This window comes from Hipposideros armiger, unplaced genomic scaffold (genome assembly GCF_001890085.2).
Source record: "Hipposideros armiger isolate ML-2016 unplaced genomic scaffold, ASM189008v1 scaffold_6, whole genome shotgun sequence".
NCBI lineage: Eukaryota > Metazoa > Chordata > Mammalia > Chiroptera > Hipposideridae > Hipposideros > Hipposideros armiger.
Window position 1 is genome coordinate 8,381,664 of NW_017731356.1, and position 23,041 is coordinate 8,404,704.

The following is a 23,041-nucleotide window of genomic DNA, read 5'->3' on the forward strand; positions in this document are numbered from 1 at the left end:
TCTTAATTTTTCTTTTTCTTTTTTTATGGTCCAGTTTCTTAACTATCTGCTATTAAATCTGACATAGCTCTATTAGGTTCGCAAATGAAGCTCATGGATCAATGTAATTTTGTGCCTGAAAATTTGGATATTGTTTCTTTTAACACATTTATTGATCACACCTATTCTGTGCAAGACACCATAATAGATATTACAGCAAGTACATAGATCAGTGGTAATAACCTCATAGCTGAAGTCAGCTGAGTCCTTACTTGCGTCAGGCATTATTCTACCTGTTTTATCACATGTATTAATTACCTCATTTGATTTCACAACCACATGAACTAGTTACTTTTGTTATCCCTGTTTTATAAATAAGAAAACTGAGGCAAGAGTATCTAAATTGCCCAAGGTAACCCAGCTAGTAAGTGGTAGAGTTGGGCCAAAAACCCAAGCAGTTCTGGCTGTAGAACCTACATTCAGCCATCGTGTAATCCTGCTCTCATTCCCTCTCCTGAGGAACTGACTTCGGCTGAGTTATTCTTAAGCTCCCCAGGAACTGCAGAGCAGAGCAGTGTCAGCTCTGAAGGAGAGGGGAATGGGCCCAGTGGCCAAGGCAGCTTAGCATGCAGCCCAGTTTTCTAGTTTGTATGCTGACTTTCACATTATTCTAGTTTTACTAATAATTCCTCTTCTGTGAAAATTCTGTAAAACTTGTCTTTGATAGCATTTTGAATGTTTAAGTGAAATGCTACAGTTCTGTCGATAAATGAAATGTCCTAGTGAAGTTTTATTCAGTTAAGATTTGATATAACAGTTAGATGCCTAATCCCTCCCAGAAATCTTATAGCAGATTTGTTTTGTTTTGTTTGGGGGAGGTGGGAATGGACTTGAAAACCACTGAAAGATGACCCTAGGTGAAACAAAGAATAATGGCACTATAAGGTTTTGATGTTCTCTCAGCTTCTCTGACCAGAAGCTTTATTTTGAGATGTGACAGAGGAAGAACATTTGTCATGTTAGTGGACTTGAGTTGTTCAAATGATTGTTTGTAGTTCTGATTGAATTTTCTTTTTGTTAGAGCAAAATTCTCATGAGATTTCTCTAAAATGTTAGAGTTTACAAATGAATTAAGTGAAGGTCAGCTATAAGCAATGAACATGTTCCTGGAAGGAAATGGTTTCAGAAGGTGGGTAATAAAGTTGTTAGTTGCAAAGATGAGTTAAAGACACACGCACTATAAAATGGAATTAACAATTTGGACTAGATAAACCCGTATGGATTCTGCTCTGACACTGTTGAGTCTCAGTATTGGAAAAATATCTAAAAGGTCCTTGAAGTTTTAGTCCCGCCTGTGAGGATGCAGTAATGCTTGTCAAGCTGTCCAACTTTCCGACTTGAATAGCATGCATGGTTTTTCCAAATAAGAAGGGTCAGTAAGTTGGGGGTGGAAAGCATTTATAAATAAAGTTAGAGTTAGAGTTCAGATCTGTTAGACCATTGGTTTACTAAATAAACTGCATTTTTATAATATCAATATTTTGCTGCTATAACAATATAAAATGCATTTCAGGAGATTTTGGTGTTCAGCAAATCATGAAGATAATACTAAAAATTCATTTGTATGTTTCCGTTTTTACAAATCGACTATTTAAATATTATATACATTTATTTTTTGTTTTTAAAAATATATATTAAAATACTGTGGATCATGTAATTCTTTTGGGAAATTAGCATAAAATAAGTTGTCAAGAATTCATTTCATGTGAAAGGCACAAATTCAATTTAAAATAACTTTTATTCAATGCAAAATGTATTTTCTATTGGCAAAACTAGAGTTTTCTCTAATTTCCTGTCTATAATTTTATAAATAAAATGTATTACTTAGCTCAAATCTTAAAACTATTTTTCCATTGAAAATTAGAACAATCTCATATAAAGTTTTTAAATAAATTGTTAGGGATCTTGAACATGTGTTCAATTCTGATTTAAAATAAAGCTAAGATTTGTTTTACATTGTGGCAAATATTTACATTTTAGAAAACAAACTTTGCCTGTATTTGGTAAATATAATTTTTAAAATAACTAGGATTATGGATAGTAATGATCTTCTGCAGGATATTAAGGGAAGATGAAACTATATTCATAAATCCCCTTTTATAGTTATGGTAAAAAACATTTTAAAAACTATCTGTAGAAATGAATTGTGCAAAACAATATACATGTAACATTTACATTTTGAGAAACTGGAAAATACAGAGTTCTGTTTAAGTTGTAGACTGTCTCCCTTTAGTCAATAGGCTTGATCATCATCTGAACTGCTCTCAGGGAGTAGGACCCCCCTCGGTATTCAGCCCAAAAGATACCATCCTGGTACTTGCTTCTGTAATGGCCGCCTCTGTACCATACTCCATTCAGGTTAGAGTGTGCGCAGGCGTTGTACCACCATCCTCCTTTATGAAAGTGGGCGCAGTTTCCTTTGGGGGAAAAACAGAGATATCAGAGTAAAAGTTTCTTCTAAGTGTGGTACTCTGCCAACCATCAAAAGCTTACTCCACCTTTGGAACAATTTAATTTGAGCTTTTCCACTGATTTCCATCACCGTTATCTTCATAGTTTTCTTCATTTTTTCTGTTACTGTTTGTTGCTTTTAGGTGTCAACTACATGAGCAGTAACATAAACTGCCATTTTTATCTTGCCCTTTGCTTGCTTAGGACTTGCTTTTTCTTTTTCTTTCTTTTTTTTTTTTAGTGATTTCATTTTCTAGGTAGTAGGGTAAAGAAAATGCAAGTACTATTCGTGTGTGAGAGAGAAAGAGGGAGAGATTGGAGAGAGTAGGAAGGAAAGAGAGTTGCTTAAAAAGAGTCAAGTTTGGGGAACGTTGAATTCTCAAAGTAGCAAATAATAATATAAAATAAAATAGCACTACTAGCAATTAAACGGGTTTCTATAAATAAGGTACATATCACGGTCCTACTGCGTTTCCTGTTCCCGCTTTGCCTGTGTGAAGCAGGTAAAAATAGAGGCCTGTGTGCTGCCTGCCGGAGCACGGCTGAGCACAAGTGTAAAATCAGTTTTGCGGGGAGCCTGAGTTAAAAAGGCAAAAGTATATGAAAATTAAATTTAAAATTATGTTATGTGGATGGCCTGATTGATTCTTTCTAACGTTAATTTCCCCTCTGAATGAAGCTCTTTTGCTGTGGCTGTGCCACACATCGCCGTGGCCTTGTGGCTCCTTTTACTAAGAAACGCCTTTACGCTTCCCTGCACCCAGGTGGCTTGCCTCCTTCCTGCCCTTCAGGTCTTTATTCAGACGTTACCTTCGCACAATAGCCGTCCTTGGCCACTCCACATAAAATAGGCCCCGCCCCACTCCCTGCCGCCCACCACTTTTCTGTTCCCTTACTCCGTTTTATTGTTCGTAGAGTTCTTGTCACCAGCTGACCAAACGTTCTATCTCCTAGAGAGTAAGCTCCAAAGGGCAGGGACTTTGTTTACTGCTGTATCCTCAGCACCTACAGCAGCGCATGGCACAGGGTAGGTGTCCAGCTAGTATCTGTTAGGATTTTTAGGCTCCTGAGAGTTTTATTTCCAGGTGAGTGAGTTTTTGTTTGGCTTTCCTCCCCCACCTCTCCAAGTTAGAACAAGAGAACCCTGATCTTCACAGCGTGCACACTTTGGGATTCTAGATGGGATCCTAAAGCTAGTTCTCTTGGCAGGTTCTGCTCCCTTTGAGTCCAAAATGACTTTCATGGAAAGATTTTTAGTGTATACACTTTAATAACAGGATTCTATTTCATGCATAGAAGATGGTGATTCCGCAAAGAATACACATCAGCGTTTCACTCACCTGTATACATATCTTTATCTCTGTCCAGTGTGGTGAACTGTTTACCATTGTGCCACATCATGGAATCCCCTGCGTTTCCCTGGTAAGTGCCCAGGCGCAGCCGATAGAATTCACTTTCAGGCTCCAGGCGAAAGCTGCTGTATTCTGCATAGACTTTTTTATCGCTCCAGTCTTCTAATTCAATCAGCAGCTTGTAATTATCTTGATTGCTAAGCATATAGATATTTTCCAATCCAAGCCAATATTCTCCATCAATGTTCCCAAACCCTTTCTGTTAGTAAACAAAGAACAGGATGAGAACATAAATCAGATGGAGATAGTAAACTTTTCCACAGAAAAGTTTTAAACATTTGAGAGCAGAAAGATATTGGCCATTTAAGTGGGAATATGAATTTCCTTCCATTTTAGTAGATCACCTGATCTTTATAAGCCCCACATAGTCACTTCGCTTTGTTTGGCTTTCTCTTAATTTGTCAGTAGTATTTATTTGCACAGCCAGTTTCAAACCCTCCAAATAAGACAGCAAAAGAGAATGAAAATTATTCAGAGCTACTAAAAACGTTAACTAGTAAACTATCCAGATCCTTGGAAAGGGTTCCTGATCTCTCATACAAAGAGCCCATTTTTTTCCTAAAAGTATGTGGATTCTGTCCCCACCATAGTCAAACAATAAAGATATCTAACATTAATGTGGTCATTCAATAAAAATGATAGTGTGTGTTTTAGAACATATTATCTTCATTAGCTCTATTATTAATATAAGTAAAATTAGTAAATATAAGACGATAAAATAATAATCTTTAAAGATCTCCCTTTGAAAAATTGTATATATGTTTGAAAAAAATCAGTTAACTGCCCCCTATTTCAGTACACTTTTGCCATTGCAGATATGCAGCAGAATTTAAGTTTGGTAAACCTGATCTGAACACTAAACTGTGTTTTCAAGGAAGTCTTGCTGCAGGAATCTTTTTTCCTAGTTACTTGTCTTGAAATTTACACAACTTTTGACATGAATATATTAATGTCTCATTTTTAGCTGCCAGTAAAATAGCACCTAAGAGTGAGTAATTACATGTTACTTCACAATTTTGATTGAAGAACTAGCCATATAGAAAATATAGTTTCTCCCATCTGCCATCCTTAACACTGAAAGTATGTACCACTCATAAAACTAGCATGAAGAACATCAGAATTACCAACAAAAACTAATTGTTTACCTTTCCCAAACTGGTATTGCAGAATCATGCAGTACCAGCCGTACATGAAAACCCAGCTGTGTGTTACTCCCCACAGGACCAGTGTCGGGTGTCATCAACTTAAAACATGGTGGCACGATTATTGTAGGTAATTGGTCTTAGACAAAGGTCAGTTTTAAAGTGTTGTACTTTATATTATTACTTAAATACACTTGATGATGGGTACAAATGTGGTCATAAAAAAGCAGTTATCTTTTTAGAAGATGGAGTTAGGAGTAGCCTTTGCAAAGAAATATATGTATAAGTCACCCAGACTAAAGGGGGTCATTTTAAAGTACATCTTCAGTTTCCTTTTTACATTTTGATTTTCACTTTAAAACTGGAGATGAGGATCATCTTTTTGACAAATGTAGATAATGAAAAACATATAGTTATTTTTTAACTGTGTGTCTTATTTATTGCATAGAATGGCTACTGTTACAAGAGCTGCTGTGTTCTGCCTTTTCCCCAAGCCTGAGTCACTGATGTACCTTATAGTTGTCCCAGTTTCTGAAGAAGTTGACAGAGCCATCTGTTCTTTTCTGAATAACAGTCCAACCCCCAGGATCCAAACTGTTCTCACACCATAACTGCACTGGCCCATTGCTGTTTTCAGGTTTAATCATGTAAATCCCACTGATGGAATGTCCAGCGTCTTTTGCATGCTGACAGTCTTTGAATGGTCCTGAAATTAAAATATCATTGAATGCCAGGAAACTTAACAGGAAAAAAGCCATATTAACCTAGTTTTTATTCAAGGGTCTTACCTTTGTATATTTTTTTATAGATACCACTTTTTATCTGTTGTATACACAATACTATAAAAGTTTAAAAATAAATTAAAAGATTACCCCAGTCCCACCATCCAAAACATTAACTTGTTTCACTTTCCACTGTTCTTGCAAGTCTTTGTCCATACACATACATTTTCATATTGTTATAATTCTAGCACACATAGAAAATTGGATTCTGTCTTTTCGTTTTAACAAACATTTCCATGGGACTCTAGTCTCCATTCTAGCACTTATAGTAGCTGTAATTATATAATCTTTGATGTTGACCTATTATTGTTTATTCTGCTATCTTTGGACATTGAGGTTTCATCTGATTTTTGCTATTATAAATAACGCTGCACACAGTATCTTCTTATTGGCTTCATTTTTTTCTTTCTTATAAAAATGCTGTGGGGTTGATCTACTGGATCAAGAAAATGTGACATTTTTACAGCTCTTCATAATGCCCAATTTACAGTTTTTGAAATTTGATTTTATTGGAATACACTAGTCCTTTGAGATACTCATTGAAAACAGCATATCATAGTCAAATAAGTCTTAGACTTGCTAAATACTATGTTACCCTTTTGGAACCTTACAGTGTACATTCACATATTAAAGGCAAAAGTCCTGAAATAAACCCAACTTTCCCAAACTTACAGAATCTTCTGACTTTTCCCCCATACAACAATCCATGAGAGTACATTTCAGGAATGTTGGCATTATGCCTTTCTAAAGAGTTGTATCAATTTATATGACGAATAGTAATTTTCTTATTTAATCTACACAATGACCCTGTGATAGTTTACAGATGTTCTATAGATAACAGTGAACCAGTCCAAGGTCCTGCGTCTAGAAGGGAATAAACCGTAGTCTTTAAACCCATTTCTTTCTAATCCCGGCTCCATGCTCTGAACTGCTGTTACATTTGCCCCTATGTTGTTTCATAGCTTTATGGATTCTCTCCCTATTTTTAACCACTAATAAATTCTTCTTATCTTTTAAAATGACAAAACATTTTGTAAAATCATATGTAGAGTATCTGACTCTTGAACTTGTGATATCCACATTTTTGGATCTTAAAGAAAACCTGTTTTATTGAACATTCTTTAGCTTTAACCTTTTGCAGTGTTTTGATCCTTGTTTTTTTTTTACTAAACATGTAAAAATATTAAGTGATTTAGAAATAAGGATTACCGGTACTGTAAAGATCTATTAGAACAACAAAAAAGTAGAAATTTCAGTTGTCAAATTTTTTATTTTACTAGAAATTTTTTAATTCTGCCATAATTTTTAGAAATTATGTGAAAATAGAGTCAAGTAAACTTCATACAAGAAAATCTGTACTATAAAGTTAATAGGATTATTGAAATTTTGAGAGATGTGTTATCTATACTGTGACAAGGGTCCCTTTGGGGCCTTATTCAGGTAAATTAATCTCATTAAATAAATAGTTATACAATTAGATCATTAGAAGGGATTCATAGGGTCTCTGAACTCTTCCCTCTGGATTGCTCCTTGACGACAGAGACTGTTTTTGTTTTTCTTCTGACTTCATGTCATCAGCCTTTTAACTACTAGTAGTAGACTGTCAATGATTTTTTTGATGAGTAAATGAATCAGTTAACTTGCCTTCAAATTTAAATACAAAAAAAATTGAAAACCACACACAAAAATCAAGAGATGATCAATTGCTCTAGTCCAGATTTTTATTGTTTCATTGATATATATATGTGTGTGTGTGTGTGTGTGTGTGTGTGTGTGTGTATATATATATATATATATGTTTCAGATTTTTAAAATTGATAATACAGTGACCATAAGCACTACAGATTACTAGTAAATAATTTAAGAAACTGGAGAGAATGCCGACTTTCTTGGGTTATATTTATTTTAGGTATTGAATTTTTTGGTTCTAAAGTTTCAGTTTCATTCTTTACAGTTTTATTTCTCTTCAGAGATTACCAACCCTGCATTCGTTATGAACATATTTTTCTTTAGGCTATAATAGCTACTTTAAAAATTCTTATCTTTTCTATCCCTAGTTTGCTAAGAGTTTGTATCATGGATGAGTTTTGGATTTTGTCAAAGGTTTTTTATTTATCTACTGAGGTGATGATATGGTTTTTCTTTTGCTATTGTGATAAATCCTGTTGATTGTATTTTTAAGGTTAAACCAACCTGTATTCCTGGGATAACCTCTATTTGGCTATGGTGTATTATCATTTTTATATATGGCTGGATTTGATTGGCTAAAATTTTGTTAAGAATTTATGCTTTTATATTCATGAGGACTATGATAAAAATAATGCTTTGAGCCTATCAGACTGGCCATAAATCACATTTCATTTAAATATGATGTGAATTATTTTTATATTATCTTCAATATAAAACCTTCTAGTTATTTAATTTAAATTACAAAGTATTCAGAGCCTGTAACACAGTACTTAATAGTCATCATCAGAGACTGCTCCCTCCTTTTCTCCTTCATTGCTAACCTTGACTCACAGGCGTAGCTTATTTAATAATTAAGTAGCCTATTTAATAAACATATGCTTATTTAATTAATAATTTTAATGTGGCTAATTGAAGAGGAATGTAAAGTCCTTTCTACTGTAGAGAATAACATATTCCTGAAAAACCTCATATTCTGCAGAATCACTCACTAAAAACAACAGCTGGTGTTAGCTATTAGCATGCTTTGTATTTATCTGCATTTACGGCACAAAACATTGATATGCTTGAAAAAAACCCCATATGAACCAGTATGACCTCTCTGTTTTACTGATATTATTCTCTCTTTTTTGCTAGTTACATATGAGCTTCTTCACATTACATCAAGTCAGAGAAGGCTGTATTTCAGATAGGATGAAATTTATAGAATTTTAATATCCCACATGGGAAGGAAATGAAAAGAAAAGTGAAGTGTGGTTTCCAAGTCCAGTTTGAGATTATCTTGTGTGATGCATGGTAATAATAGTCTTTTGTTTACTCACAGAACTCCCTATAGACAAGAATTGTATCTTTTGGTTGTGTGTCCACAGTTTAAAGACACTTATGCACTCAAATATTTGTTGAACCAAATAATTTCTGGTAGCCACAGTAGTTTCCTCAGTTCTGCATTATTTTTTCCAGAAACATCTTTCCTGCTTCTGCTATAGGCTAGAAACAGTTTTAAGCTCAAGTGATAAAGAAACAACCATAGGGTCAAGTAGGAAGGGGGAAACGGCAAGTACAGAGATAATGTCACTACGGTGTGACAGGTACTTCCGTGGAGTTAGACATCAAGCTTCTGCACTTGGGACACTTGCTGAGAAATGGCTAACCCAGGTTTGCAGGGAAGATACCAGAGTCTGCCTATATCAGTGCTGAGTTCTGAAGATTGACTAGGAGGCAGTCTTGTGGGGTGCGGGGAGTGGGGCTCTGATGAAGGCCACACATGGGGAATGTGTGCTGGGGCAGAGACAGGAGAGAGCACTTGGCTTACAGAGGAGTTCAAGGTCAGTGTTTCTGAGATGTCAGTGGCTGAGGGTGGTGCTCAGAGCACAGAGCTGGAACTGATTCCTTTGGTTTAAAAGTATAGTCATGGTTACTTCCAAAGTTAGCCAGATTTTTCTAAGTTGTCACTTTTAAAATAGTCAGGATATCTGAGGGAACGTTGTTCTTACTTTAAAGCCTGTTAGCATGGTAGTTAATGTACTCATGGAGTGGTTTTGTTACAATACACATAAATATTTCTCTCATTTCAGAAATTTGCTTATTCTATAACTGTCACCTTTGCATTGCTTATTCCATGAATGTCATATTTACTCTGCTCTCATTTAAGTATAGTTTTGACCCTTTACACTTTATATTTAAGTATATATTCACAAGTTGGACTTTCAGTAGGTTATTTGAATTGCTGTAAGGTTTTGAATGTTCACAGAATATTTATAAAACACCATTTGTCCTTTATCTGTATTTAATAGGCCCTCGGATATTCAGTATGCAAATTGGAGAGTTTTTGGGTTTTCTAAATCCAGCTTTGATTTGATAAGACTTCAGTTTATACACATTTAAAATTATCTTCAAGTTGCATTTTCAGCCCACATTTTTGTAGTGGGCTTCACGTCTCCAGTCGGGAAGCCGTTGAACTTAGCTGGTATAACGGCTTAGGGAAATGTAGTTGCAATCCTTCTCCAATACATGTGGATAAAATTAATAACTGGTGCTTATTGCTACCTTTTTTCTCCTCAGCAAAGATAGTGAATACCAGAATTTAGTATTTGTTTATATTTATTTTATAAATAAACCATTAGCCTGTGTCAGCCCAGTGTACACTGTTTATCTTGGCAGAAATATTTTCTCATTATTACTTGCATATCTTATATTTGCATTCTGCTCTACAGCTAAATTATAAGTCGTTCTTATATTAAATGTTTTACTACTTTCTCTGTACCATAAAAAACTTTGCTTAATGGGAATTCTTAAATGACTCATAGAAAAGTACCAGTTTTATTTTTGAGAGGTCAAATTTAACTTGTTTGTTTGCATACTGTCAGAAATAAATTAATTGACATGATTTAGGAATTTGTTCATAATGATTCAAAGGGTATGGACTGAAAATACCTTTCTTTTAAAATAGGAGTTTTATTAACCTTTTTTTCTTGCATTGAGTAATCTTGCAATGGTCTTCATCTTCCACGACACACAATAGGCGTCTTCTCAAGGCAGGAAACGAGAATTCTGTACATTGAATTTGAAGGACCAGTCTCTCTCTTCCTCAGTTTATTTGATGATTAAAGTTTGTATAGGGCTAACAAATTCCAGTTAATAGATCTGATTCATAGAAAGAAAAATATTGAGCAGTCATGCCACATTATTTCCCAACGTGCAGTTTTCATAAAGAACCCATATTTTGAACAGAACAGCTGGTTTAAAAAAAAAAATTTCATACTTTAAATAGCACCATATTTACCATACATGCCCTTTTTCTATAAACTGTTTAATTACATAAGTTAAAAGGAAAATCTTTTCCTTTTTGTTATTGATTTCTCATTTATTTTCTTACTTTTTTCCCAATCCTGTGCTCTTTGTGATAGGAGAAACAGGACAAATATATACAAGTATATATCCAAGTTAGAGCTTTCAAACAGTTGGTCAGCAAGTAAAATCTTTTGAGAGGAAAATTTTTAAATGGATTGTGAGTTACATATAAGACAAATATATTCGACAGCATTTCTGGAATGGGAAGTTTGAAACGAATACTTTTAAAGTGATAACAGATTCTTTCTTGTAATAATATGAATTACTTTGTTTATTAATGTAAGTTTAAAATGCAGTTAGCACCCCAAGCTTTTATTTTCGAAATTATTAAATAATTTTTTGATTGTTTTTATAACTGGTTGATAGAATCATATTCCAGTAACTCCTTTGCTTATTAACCAGTCTTCTTTAGTTTTTTGTTTTAAGTGTTAATATAAGTAGTCCACTGAAACCAATTGCCTCTTAAAGTTTATGAATAGGAAACATTTTACATAATTGAAAATTAGCTTATCCCCACTAAAAAACATATTTTTAATTTCTAATGACTGCTTTTCAAGTTTAACTTTTGAATCTTTTATGTCTGCATACTTGGCAAGGCAAGGCACATATAGAGAAGTGTACAAACAATGTAATAATTAACAAAGGTCAGACCACACACACAGACAGCATTTTCACACGTATCACCTCATTTCATCATCACAACAGCCTCTTACAAAAAGGTCCTCAGACAAGCCTTCCCAGAACCCAAGTTTCCTGATATTCAGGTCTATGCTCCAAAACACTGAAAAACCCACAACTCCATTTGCGTACAAGGAATGAACTTGTTTTTATAAGTATGCCATTTGTAAAAGAGTAATGTTTTCTTTTATAAAAGATTAACCTAAAATATAGCCACTGAATAGCATAAACAGTTAAGAATTTTATTGAGGCAATTTTCCAGGTGTGTGGTTACATTCCCAAACATTTTGTTTTTAAGGTAAGGGGAAGGTAATGTTTCTGGACATTATTTTAAGCTAGCAAAATTATGCCACATTTGCTGTAAGTGCATAACAAGCTTATTCTTTTGAGGTGTTTTTTCGTATAACTCTTATAAAAGAAAATATAAAATTGCCTTTCATTAAAACCCCTTTTAAAAAAAAATAATGGTAAGATATACATAACTTAAGTGTGCGGTTCAGTGGCGTTAGTACATTCTCAGTATCGTGCCACCAATCTCCAGAGCTCTCATCCTGCAGCACTGGAACTGTATATCCCCTTACTGCCCACTCCCCGCCTCTCCCCAGCCCCTGGCAGCCGCCATTCTACTTTCTGTCTCTATGAATTTGAATATTCAGTGTGCCTCATATAGGAGAATCCTACATCATTTGACTTCTTGTGATGGGCTGGTAAAACGCTTTTTAAAATAATAGTTATGCACTTGGAGACTTTAGAATGATCATGTACCTACATGTAGAGCACAGTAATACGCCTTCTGGGTGCCAGAAGCCTATGGAAGTACAGGATCCATCCATCTTTGCCCTTTCTGTGCAAGCACCCAAACAGCTGAGACACACTTTCCAGTCTGACACAAGAATAACATGAGCAAAGATTTTAGCACATTAGATAGATAGGTAGGTAGGTAGATAGATATAGATATAGATATATGTACATATGAAAATAGCAAGTCTATTGTTGCTTGTAGTAATTTATATTTGATAAGAATCTCAGAATATTGGAACTAGAAAGGGATGTTAGAATCATCCAGTCCAACCAAACAGAGACATACAGGCAAAGTGACTTACTGAAGGTCAATCACAAAGAAAACAAGTTTTCTTAATTCCGTGTACTCCCCTCATATGAAATGAACATTCTTAAGGTATAGCTAATTATGTTCTTGAATTTGAGACCAACATTTATAGAAAAAATAAGTAAAAAACTAATGTTTAATTATATAACAAATAATGAATAACAGGAAAAGTTACGCCTGCCCTTAATTTTTGCATTAAGGATTGGTTTACTAGGGATATATACACCATTGTTTCACTAAAGCAAAAGTCTGTTTCAGGGGACTTCTGCTATACTGAATCCTAGCATGGGATTTAATTCTATATTAGATTTTTCTTGCACTGCAGCTCAGTGTATAATAAAACATAGAACTGATACATCGCATTTTGTATAAGCATTTTTAAGTGTGTCATTGTATGAATATATGAATAATTTCTTCTAGGATTGGTGACACCATCCCCTTAAGAGTCAGCACCCAGGGAAAATCACAACAGTCATTCTCCTTATTTACATAATTGTTTAAAAAATCCACACACTTCAGTTCTGTTTATTTATAAACTATGTGTACAAACTACTATACTGTTATAGTATGCATTAAAAGTTTACACAAAATATACATTTTTTTAAAAAGATATCAAAGGGCCGGCCGAGTGGCTCAATTGGTTAAGAGCTCGTTCAAGAGTTTGAGCTCTGAGCAACAGCGGTTCGAGTCCCGGCCCGAGCTGAGCAGCCGCTGAGCTGCCAACAGGTGGCAGGATGGCTCAGCTTAAAAAAATATATATATATATATATATATATATATATATATATATATATATATATATATATATATATATATATATATATATATATGTCAAAAATAAATATATATATATTTTTCTTTCTATACCTAGTAGATCATTTTATACACATCTTTCCTTTAGAAATAAAAGGATATTAGGGATATTAATAATGATCATCATTTACATAATTTAATGGTACTCTAGCCTGTTGTTACTGAGAGTTAGAACAGTATAAAATGAATTAATCCAGTACAATAGGATGTATTAAAGTACTTTCATAAAGGTCTTTGGAATGATAACTTTAAGAAGCTGTATAAAAATGTAATATCAAGTCGATCAACACTTTTTTGGCATCTGCAAATGAGAGACAATATCTTCCTACCGAGAAGGAATTTATAGTCAGAAGGCATTTTATTTAGATGTGTATGTAAGTCCTGTGTGTACATGTAAAGATAACTGATAAATCAAGCGGGAATATAAGAAGCGTGTTATAGAGAATGGAGACATTCATGGAGAGAAGCAGTCACTTCAAGCCTGTGGGAGTCAGCAAGGGCTTCAAGGATGAGTAGCTATTTTTTTGTATTATTTTAGTCTGAGTCTTATGATTTGAATAGGCAGAAAGCACAGAAGATATTTAGAAGACAGTGAGCTGATTGATTTTATTGAAGCAGATGGTTTTTGTGAAGGAAATTAATAGAAGGAAAGCTAAAGTAGGATTGATTCTTTTGAGGAGGATACTATTCTTACTTAGGCGAAGCAAATTGGACTTTTTCTGTTTGCAGTGGGTAAACTGCTAAGCAGAAGTGTGATATAATCAGAGTGGTCATAATGTAATCAGAATACTGACCTTTTGGCAATGTAGAATACGTTTTGGTGGAGAGAGACCAGTTGGCAAGCTATTATACAATTCTTAGTAAGAATTAACGTTGGAGTGCCAGGCACTGTTCTGAGTACTCCTCAAGTGTTAAACTCTATGAGATAAGCACTATTATTATCCCCCACTTTACAAATGAGGAAGCTGAGGCACAGAGCAGTTCTCTCCTCTAGCTCCTGCCGTAGATAATTTGGCTCTAACTAGACTTCGGGCTCTGGATAGAAATGAGGGTCACGTCCATGAAAGACTGGAAACCAACATGAATAGAACTCAGATTGACGGGGGGTGGGGCAGGAGAGAAGTGTCAAAGATGAGCTGAGCGAATTCAGAAATGGGTTAAATCAAAATAGAGAAGTCAAGTTTTACTTACAGAAATGTATCCTAAAGATAAAATCATAGAGAAAAAAACAGAACAAATTTATTTTTTAAAGTTACAAGATATTGATTACCATGTTTATGAGAGGGGGGAAAAAAACTTGAAGGTTATTACCAAAATGTTAATGATTTATAAGTTTATTAGTGTTTTCTGGGTTTTCTTCGGTAAACATATTGCTTTTATTATAATAATTTACTTATTTCTAAAAGAAGCCTGCTAGTTTGGGAAAAAGATTATTTTAGAGTTTCCTTACTAATTCATTCATTCACTCCTCAAGTATAATATTTATTTCAGTGCTTACAACATGCTGAGCACAATATGCCAAACCTGATGTGATTAGATGTTTGATAAAGAAGAATGTGTAGAAGTTCACTTTCTTCCAGAAGTGTTCAGTCTAGCAGGAAGATAGGCGTGCAAACAAATAATTCCAGTGTAAGATGACATAAAACATGTTCAAGGCATAGCCAGCAATTTGGGGAAAGCCTTCTAGATATGTTTGTCTGAATCTGGGAAGGTGTAACATTTAAGATGTTGTTTTCGCTAAGCCTTAAAATTTGCCAGGTTGACAGGTAAGCGGAAAGAAGGCATTTGTTTCACTAGAGGGAGCAGCAGCAACATGGTAGGTGGTGGCACAACATCCAGATGCAGACACCCAGCTTCAGTTAGAAGCAGGAGGGAGCGCTTCAGGCAGGAGTCACCTGAGCAGAGGAGGTGCCTGTGGCCTTGAAGGTGACTGACACCTGCAGAGTAGAATATCTTGAAGAAAGCCTTTTTAAGCCATAAGAGAAGGAAGAAAATGCCAATGAAGGACCTAGAGAAGTGGGAAGAGTCAGAATATTACGAAGTGGAGGCCTAAGAAAGCAGAGATGTGAATGGGCAGTGGTGTCCACTGCTGCAGATGAACACGGCCACTTTGTGGTGTACGTGTTTCCAGTCTTTGTTCTGTGTTTTGTTGTTATTTACAATTATATCATAGTCTTTACATATATTTAACATTTTGGGGGAGGGAGATTGTTTGGTTTGATTTTTAGCTTTGGGGCATTTAGGTGTTTTCCTCAACTCTAAGGAAACAAATCAACCTGTAAAGAATTCAGGAGAATAGCTTATGAAAAAATGGATTCAAGTGTAAAATATATGTAAAATATTCAGGAAGTTAGCAGCGGGCTTACTGGACTGAAACAAAGATGAACTTGATCCATCTTTGTATTCTAAGCACCTTGACCAGTGACCAGTGTTGAATGAAGGAAGAAAGGAAGGAATGAAATTAAGCAATAGAGTAGAGACACTAGGATGAATTCTCAGGTTTGTTATGGTAGTGAAAACTTATTTATGCTTATGTGGGTATAAGGTACAAATTATAGTTTGATCAGCCTTGGGAAATAGGAGGGAGGGATGCCCTTTCCTCTGGAGACTGAGGACAAGAAGGCACAGGATCTGTGCAGATGTTTTCAAGATGGGGAAGAAAAGGAACCTGGGCCCCAGAAGCCTTCATCTCAGTACAGCAGCCGATGCTGCGTCTGCTAAGAGGGAGATGATGAGGAGGTGTCATTACAGGCCTAAGGAGAGTGAAGGCAAACTCTGAAATGTTCCTTTTGAGGAGGAGGACAGGAAGAGCAGCGAGAGGTAAGCAAAGGACCATTGAGCAGCAGTGAGGACCTCGCTGGAGGCCGACAGGATGGCCATAGAGGTTAGGAGCGGCTCGTGGACTCATTCCCGCACAGTGCTGGTGGCTTGGATTGTAAGAATTTGGATGGAAGACTACTTTTTTCACAGAATACACTGTTTTTATAGAGTCTTAAGGTTGAAAGATGTATTTAAGTTCAATTCTTGATTAATAGAAAACAAAAATAGTAATTCTAACGTTTATGTGTAATTAGATCACTGAAATGAAGAATAAGCATTTATTATGAGCATTGTTTCATAAACCATACTAACCTCGTCCTTCCATTTTTAACAGTAACGGTGACTCACCTTCATTGATGAAAGTTAGTGGTGGTATCTTGAAAGGGCTCTTGGTGGGAGAAGTGGCCAGATCGGGTGGTGGCATGACATCTCTGGGATAGCCGGGATCCCTCTGGATCTCGTTGCCCCCCAGCAGACCAGGGGTGTAGTGGTGACTGGTAGGGATGTGGTGTGGCACTACCTGGACAAGAGGGGGAGACGCCTGGGGGTCCTGTCGGGAAAAGAGCCTCATGCACTGCTCTTCCAGCAAGGTGATCGTCACGGACTGGTTATTGACCAGGTCGGTCAGGGATGCGTATTTCACCTCCAGGTCCCGGTACCGTGTGGCCATCCTCAGCATTTCTGTGGTGATGTTGAGGACTTTATTTTCCAGCTGGGAAAGCTCCAGCGAATTGTCCCTCTTGCGGATAATCTCGTGTAGCAGTTGCATGTAGAGTTGGGTGACACGCGAGTTCATATTGCGGCTTTCCTTCCGCAGCAGCTTGACCTCGTTGACAATGTTCCCGTCCACGTCCACCACCAGCTGCAGGACGTCTATCTCCCGCTTCTGCTTGGCGAGCACGTCCCTGAGGTTCTCCAGGTCCATCCTGGTGATCATGTCTTTGATGGCACCTGCATCTTGCCCTTTGGTGTTGACACAGATCGGCCCCGTTATTTTCTGTTCAGGCACCAGGAACGTGTATGCGCATTTCTTCACTTCCTCTTTACCATCTGTGGCCCGCGCGTATCTCCTCTGGGCTGGCTTTTTTATTTTGAACTGTCCTCCTCTGCAGGGTCCAGGGCCCATCAGTAGGAAGAGAAGCACACTCAGAGTCCAGATAACCGCCTTCATGTTGAAAGGAGGTTGTATGACGTCTTTTTAGAAACAAACCAGTGAAGGGCAAAAGTAAAGAGAATTAATATTAATCTACTTTTAAAGTCAGTAGTAGAAAAAAGTATCTAAGGGGAAAATAGTATCTGTTGACGTTAGTAAGTTGGGCCAGAATTAACGTTACTGATTTCTTAAATTCAATATCATGGTGCCTTCACATCTATTGAGTTGTTGGAAAAGTCATGATGCATTTTTGCAACGAAAAACATAGAAAAAATACATCGTGACTTTTCCGACAACCCAATATATGTTTAAAAACTGGGTTTCCGAGGCTAGCTGTCTGGCTGCCACCTTGCTGCTGTTTGTTCCCTGGCCCAAGGGGCAGACTGGTGAGTGGCTGTCTGTGCAGGGCGTGCTATCAGGTGCTCTTGGGGCTTTTGAGACCCTAATAAGACTCTTCTTACCTTCCAGAAGCTCACTTGCTATCTTAAAATTCTAACATGGTATATATATGGTGTTTGTAAGGCATTAAGTAAAACATTATTCCCTAACTAGTGTTAAAGTTACTAGGTGACTTTACTATTTAATGGTTTGTATTGTGCATTTTCATTTAAAGTAGCCCTCTCAATAAACACCTTTTTTGTCTATCAAATTAAAGAAACATTTTAAGACAAATCTGAAACAGGAAAGTTTTAGCATCCTGCCCTTTTTTGTAGCCTGCCCTTTTGGGATTGGCGACAAGTTTAAGAGTGGTAGAATGCCTGTTGTCATTACTGTGGGTAATTGTGTTTCCTAAACCATATTATATGTGCTCTAAGCTTATATGTGATTCAGCAGGTTCATTCTTCTAACAGGTGCTACTGAACTGTATTTTAGTAAAATGTCAGTAATTTTCTATGATCATTACCAAGGAAAGAAACTATCTATAATTGAATATGATTGTTGAAAAGCCTTAGAGACCGTATCTTTCGTGGACTCTGAACCGTGTGCAGGTAAGGCCAGGCCACCCGAAGAAGCACTAGTAGAACCAGGTCTAGAATTCAGGTTCCCTGGCTCTTCAGTGTGTGTGTGTAGCAGTGGCCCCGACGCTGACATGTGTGCTTAGCATGCGTCATTTTCGCTGTGGCAGATGAGAACTACTTGTCCTCTGTCGCACAGTTTCTACAGAAACAGTGGAACTAGGTCTGAACCAAAGCTGCTTCCTTTCTCTCTAGTTACCTCCAAAAGAGTAGTGGCAGTAGAATGGCTGAGGTGTGTCACTCTGTCAGGTTCATTAGCAGGCTGCTGTTCCCACTCATAGAAACTTGATTTCTATCTGCTGTTTTTGAAGAATGGCCGTGAATGTACTAAGACAGAGCCTTTCTATCCCATTTCTCTGAAGTACCTGTGTTCTGATTGGAGAAGGCAGGTCCCACCTTGTTAGGCCTGCTGTCAGTAGTAGCACCTCTTATTGCATGCTCCTTAAATGGCGTTGTTTGAAGCCCTGAACATATATTAAAGCCTGTGTTTCTCACTACAACCCTCTGAGGTAAAGTATGATCCTCATTTTCAGAGGAAGAAACTGGCAGCCAGAAGTTAAGTGCCTCACCCAGAGACACACAGCTTCTAAGAAATGGAGCCAGAATTCGAACCCAGAGGGAAAACTCCAGGGTTCATATTTTCCATTAACCACCACATCATGTGCAACGTATTATATTCTCTCATCTTTTCTGTCACCAACACGATAACAATCCCTTATAGTTGTGTGTACTTAGCACGTGTTAACCATTTGCATTAACAACAACATGTGAAGTAAATGCATGCAATTTTGCAAAGGAGTGAAGTCCTGGAGAAGCTAAAACACTCAAATGGGACTCAAATCTCCTACTTGTAACTTTTCTAGACCTGTGATTTTTATCCTGGTCATGTCATAACTACAGAGGAGTCTTAACTTTGTGTTTCTTGTTTTTCACAAAATGGAGTGATAATGAAAATAAAGAATGGATGGAGTGTGGAGAATTACTGTTCTTGTACTAAATAATCAAGACCCGGAAGGATGAGTAAAATTTCCATATTTAGATGAAAGGCCTTCTGTTGCTGACTGATAGCCAGAAGCACTCTTGGATAAGTACTTTTAGTTTTTTGTTTTCATGCTTTGCCTTCTGACGTCAGTAGAAATTTTAGACCTTAAGAGTCATCTATATGTTTTATTTAAAGAAGGACTTTAACTACCTAGAGTTAGCTACACCGAAAAAGGAAAAAAAAAAACCGCAATAAAAGACTTCTCATTATATTTGCAGATTCATAGACTTTAGATATGGTTTTATTTAAAAACTGAGGACAGCAAACTAGAAGCCATCAGTCTCCTCTGTTAATTCACAGCATTTCCTCTACACAGTTAACTTACCTTGTGTTCAAATCCACTTATTTCACTTTCATAATAGAATGGAAACTTAGATCACGACGTTATTTTATTTTAATCATTTACTATAAAATAAGCTACCAAAACAAGGAAAATTCAGAAAATATTGTGAAACTTCAAAACAAGTAGAATGTTATAAAAACATTCTGTTTGAAAGCTTGCATTCCTACCAGACACACGGATTTTTCTGATGCAAAGAGCTTATAATCCAAGACTGTTACTGTGACTTTGCATCAGCATTGTCATGGAAGAACAAAAATGTGAAAATATGAATCTAAATTAAAATAGCAATGTCGTCTGCCTTGGCTCTTTGTGGGTTCCTATACGATGAAATCATGACACAAATCGCTGTCTACCATAAGAGAATTTGACCTAATATTTAAAGGAGGCAACTAAAAGTTTATTTTTTTTAGAATAAATAACAGTTCCCACCCGTATCCTTATACAAGTAATGACTTTGTTGTCCACCTAAAGCAGAGTAAGGAGCCACATTTCTTAAGTAGTAGACTAGCTACGTCATGAATAAAGAACTGGTTTTAAAAATACATTTACTGTTACATTTTCTGAAAACATTCTCTTATTTAATATTTTCCCACATATGTTCAGTTTTAAAAGTGAAAGATCCATAAATCTGTGTTACCTCATAAAACCTTTCTGTATATGTTACAATTTTCCTAGGTCCCAGGAGAATATTATAAATTAGTTACAGTATACTTAAGTTTAAATCTGTCTTTGCTTGGTTGTTTTTAGGGAAAAAAAAGTCTTCCCTGCTTTGGGTTCATTTTATTGATAGTTTTTCTCTTCATAGTTGCTACGTTGCCAGCTAGTAGAGAAGAAATAAGTCGGGATTTACTTCCTTTCAGATGGTAAATGCATAGAGGCACTTAGTTGGCTGTGTCATGCACTGAACACAGCGTGAGGCAATGAACTTAAATTTATGAAGCATTGAAGATGACTTAGATAAAGAACTGTGAATTACGTTCTGGGAAGAGACTGGTTATCTATGTGATTTGGGTTTTAGATTAAATGCTTCCCTAAGGCCTCAGTAAGAACTGACGTTTAACGAGGTCCTGCACTTTTCAAAGCAAACGACAGCAAAAAAGACATGACAAGTATTTCAGATCCAGTACTGCTTGGAAATTTTATCAGAATGTCTTGTAAAATATGTGTAAGAGAGATCCTCACAGTATTTGGAGTTAAGAATCTTGGAGGAAAGAATGTGAATATTAAAGTTGAAGAAATCTTAGCTTTACCATTATTTGTTTGTTGAAGATTCCTACAGTTAATATCTTAAATATTTAAAAGGACAGAGGATCCCCAAATCATAACAAATTTAAGTGTCTTTGGTGTTAAAGCTTACTATTAGTAACTAGTAATTTTCTTTTTAATAATTCTTATAATACAATTAAAGCCCCCAGATAAAATATTGAAAGAAACTTCTTGTGTGTTGTTACCAAAATTACTTCTATATAAAAAATATATATTTTTGGTCTTTTAATCATGTATTTAACAAATTGTATCTTCTGGGTTTTTATTTTCTATCGTTAATGCTGATTTACATAATATTTCTAGCACATTTTCTTTTTCTCCTCAATCCTAATCTGTAAGGTTTTAGGTTTTTTTATTTATCAATACTTTGCTTTTCAAGTAATTTCAATTACAGTAGTTTTCATTGCTGTTACCCAAGTTAAATTACTGTTACATATAAACCTGGGAAAATATTTAAAATTTTTAGTTTTAGCAAGAAATACATAGACTTGTATTTCTTTATAAGGATTTCTACTTAATATTTGGTTATACTATAACTGAGGTATTGTTGCAACGCCTTTCAGTTAATTTTATATCTTATTAGCTGTGTTTTTTAAGCTGTACTTTAAGCTATCTAATAGTATATATAAATCTTCAGCACACACATTATAGCTACATGAAGAGAGACTAATCATGTTTACAACTATTAATCACGTTTACAACTATTTAGGTTTGTACCCCTTAGGTTTTAATCACTGCTATAAACCTTATACATGAATCTTAAAGTTAAAAATTTCTATCTTGTGTCACTAAAATGCTTGTTTTCTGAAACCCAGCTTATTTGTATTACTCTGTAAGCCTAGACACTAAATATCATTAAATCAAACCTCAACTAATGCATTAATCATTATAAAGTATGTAATGACCAGTATTTACATAAAGTTGCAAAGCAAAGCCTTTTTTCAGATGAAATAAATTTCAGTATATTCCAAAATTCTTTTTTTAATAAGAGATTTTGAAACTTCTACCAATGTACAGTAATTATGCATTTTGACTTACATTAGAATTTTTTAATAACAATTAAAAGTATTAAAGTACCTTTTTGCATCTGTTGATTAAGCAAACCCAGAAACTTGCCGCTCTTATTCTTGCCTTTAAAAGTCAGTGTAGAAGTTTGTTCGTCTGTGACTTTAATGGCAACTGCATTTTTGTTTTGGACCGTTGTCTCCAAGCTGTAATAAGGAACTTCTTTTTCTTCTTACGACACTAATCAATTGAATTTGACAAGCCACCTATGTAATTTTAAGTAGTGGAGTGGAAGTTCTGGTCTGTGGGCTGTCTTTAATCCAGCAGAGAAAGCATTGTGGCTTTGCTCTGTCTGCCACATAGAGAAATGCGTAACCAGCTGCAGCTGACCCAGATTGTATATACAGTACCCTTGAATAGTGATTCCCTCTTTCTCAGTAGACTCAAGTTCAGCCCACATATTACGTCACCAGAAAAATTGCTGGAGACTGGTGGGGGGAGTCTCCTCCTTAGGATTTCCTCTCTGTAGCCTTAAATCGGGGTGGGGGGAGTGGGATCAGCAGGAGGTTGAATAGCTCTGAACAAGGAGGGACTGTGTGCAGGTTGAAGGAAGGGCACCATCTGGAAACAAACTATCATAGTTCAGCGGGCAATTATAAAACATTTTAGTCTGCTGGCCAGAGATCTTTTAAGTTGAATACTGAAAAAAAGAGTACTCAACTTCACTGAGAAGTAGTTGCAAGCTGATGAGTTTGTTTTTGTTACAAAGAACGAGTTAAACTACTTTGTCAGGAGGCAAATACAATGCTTTGTAGCCTAGCAGCAGCTTTAAATTTCAGAATGTCTTAATAGGAAAATTGATGATGTTATAATAAGTTACATTTTACCATACACTATTTCTTAAGATGTATATATGTGTGTGTGTATAAGATTC

At 35.9% G+C, this 23,041-nt stretch overlaps 2 protein-coding genes across 5 annotated transcripts in view; one reads left to right on the plus strand and one right to left on the minus strand.

The window, feature by feature from the left end:
* The window catches only part of RALGPS2 (Ral GEF with PH domain and SH3 binding motif 2), a 142,701-nt gene that overhangs the window by 81,173 nt on the left and 38,487 nt on the right, over positions 1 to 23,041 (plus strand). The gene's annotated exons all lie outside the window — the stretch shown is intronic.
* On the minus strand, positions 1,759 to 22,542 carry ANGPTL1 (angiopoietin like 1). The gene is made up of 5 exons (XM_019646526.1): positions 22,180 to 22,542; positions 16,631 to 17,476; positions 5,557 to 5,750; positions 3,831 to 4,101; positions 1,759 to 2,456 (listed from the first exon to the last, which is right to left on the minus strand). Exons 1-5 carry the CDS (start codon positions 22,187 to 22,189, stop codon positions 2,269 to 2,271), a joined length of 1,509 nt encoding a protein of 502 aa, XP_019502071.1. The 5' UTR covers positions 22,190 to 22,542; the 3' UTR covers positions 1,759 to 2,268.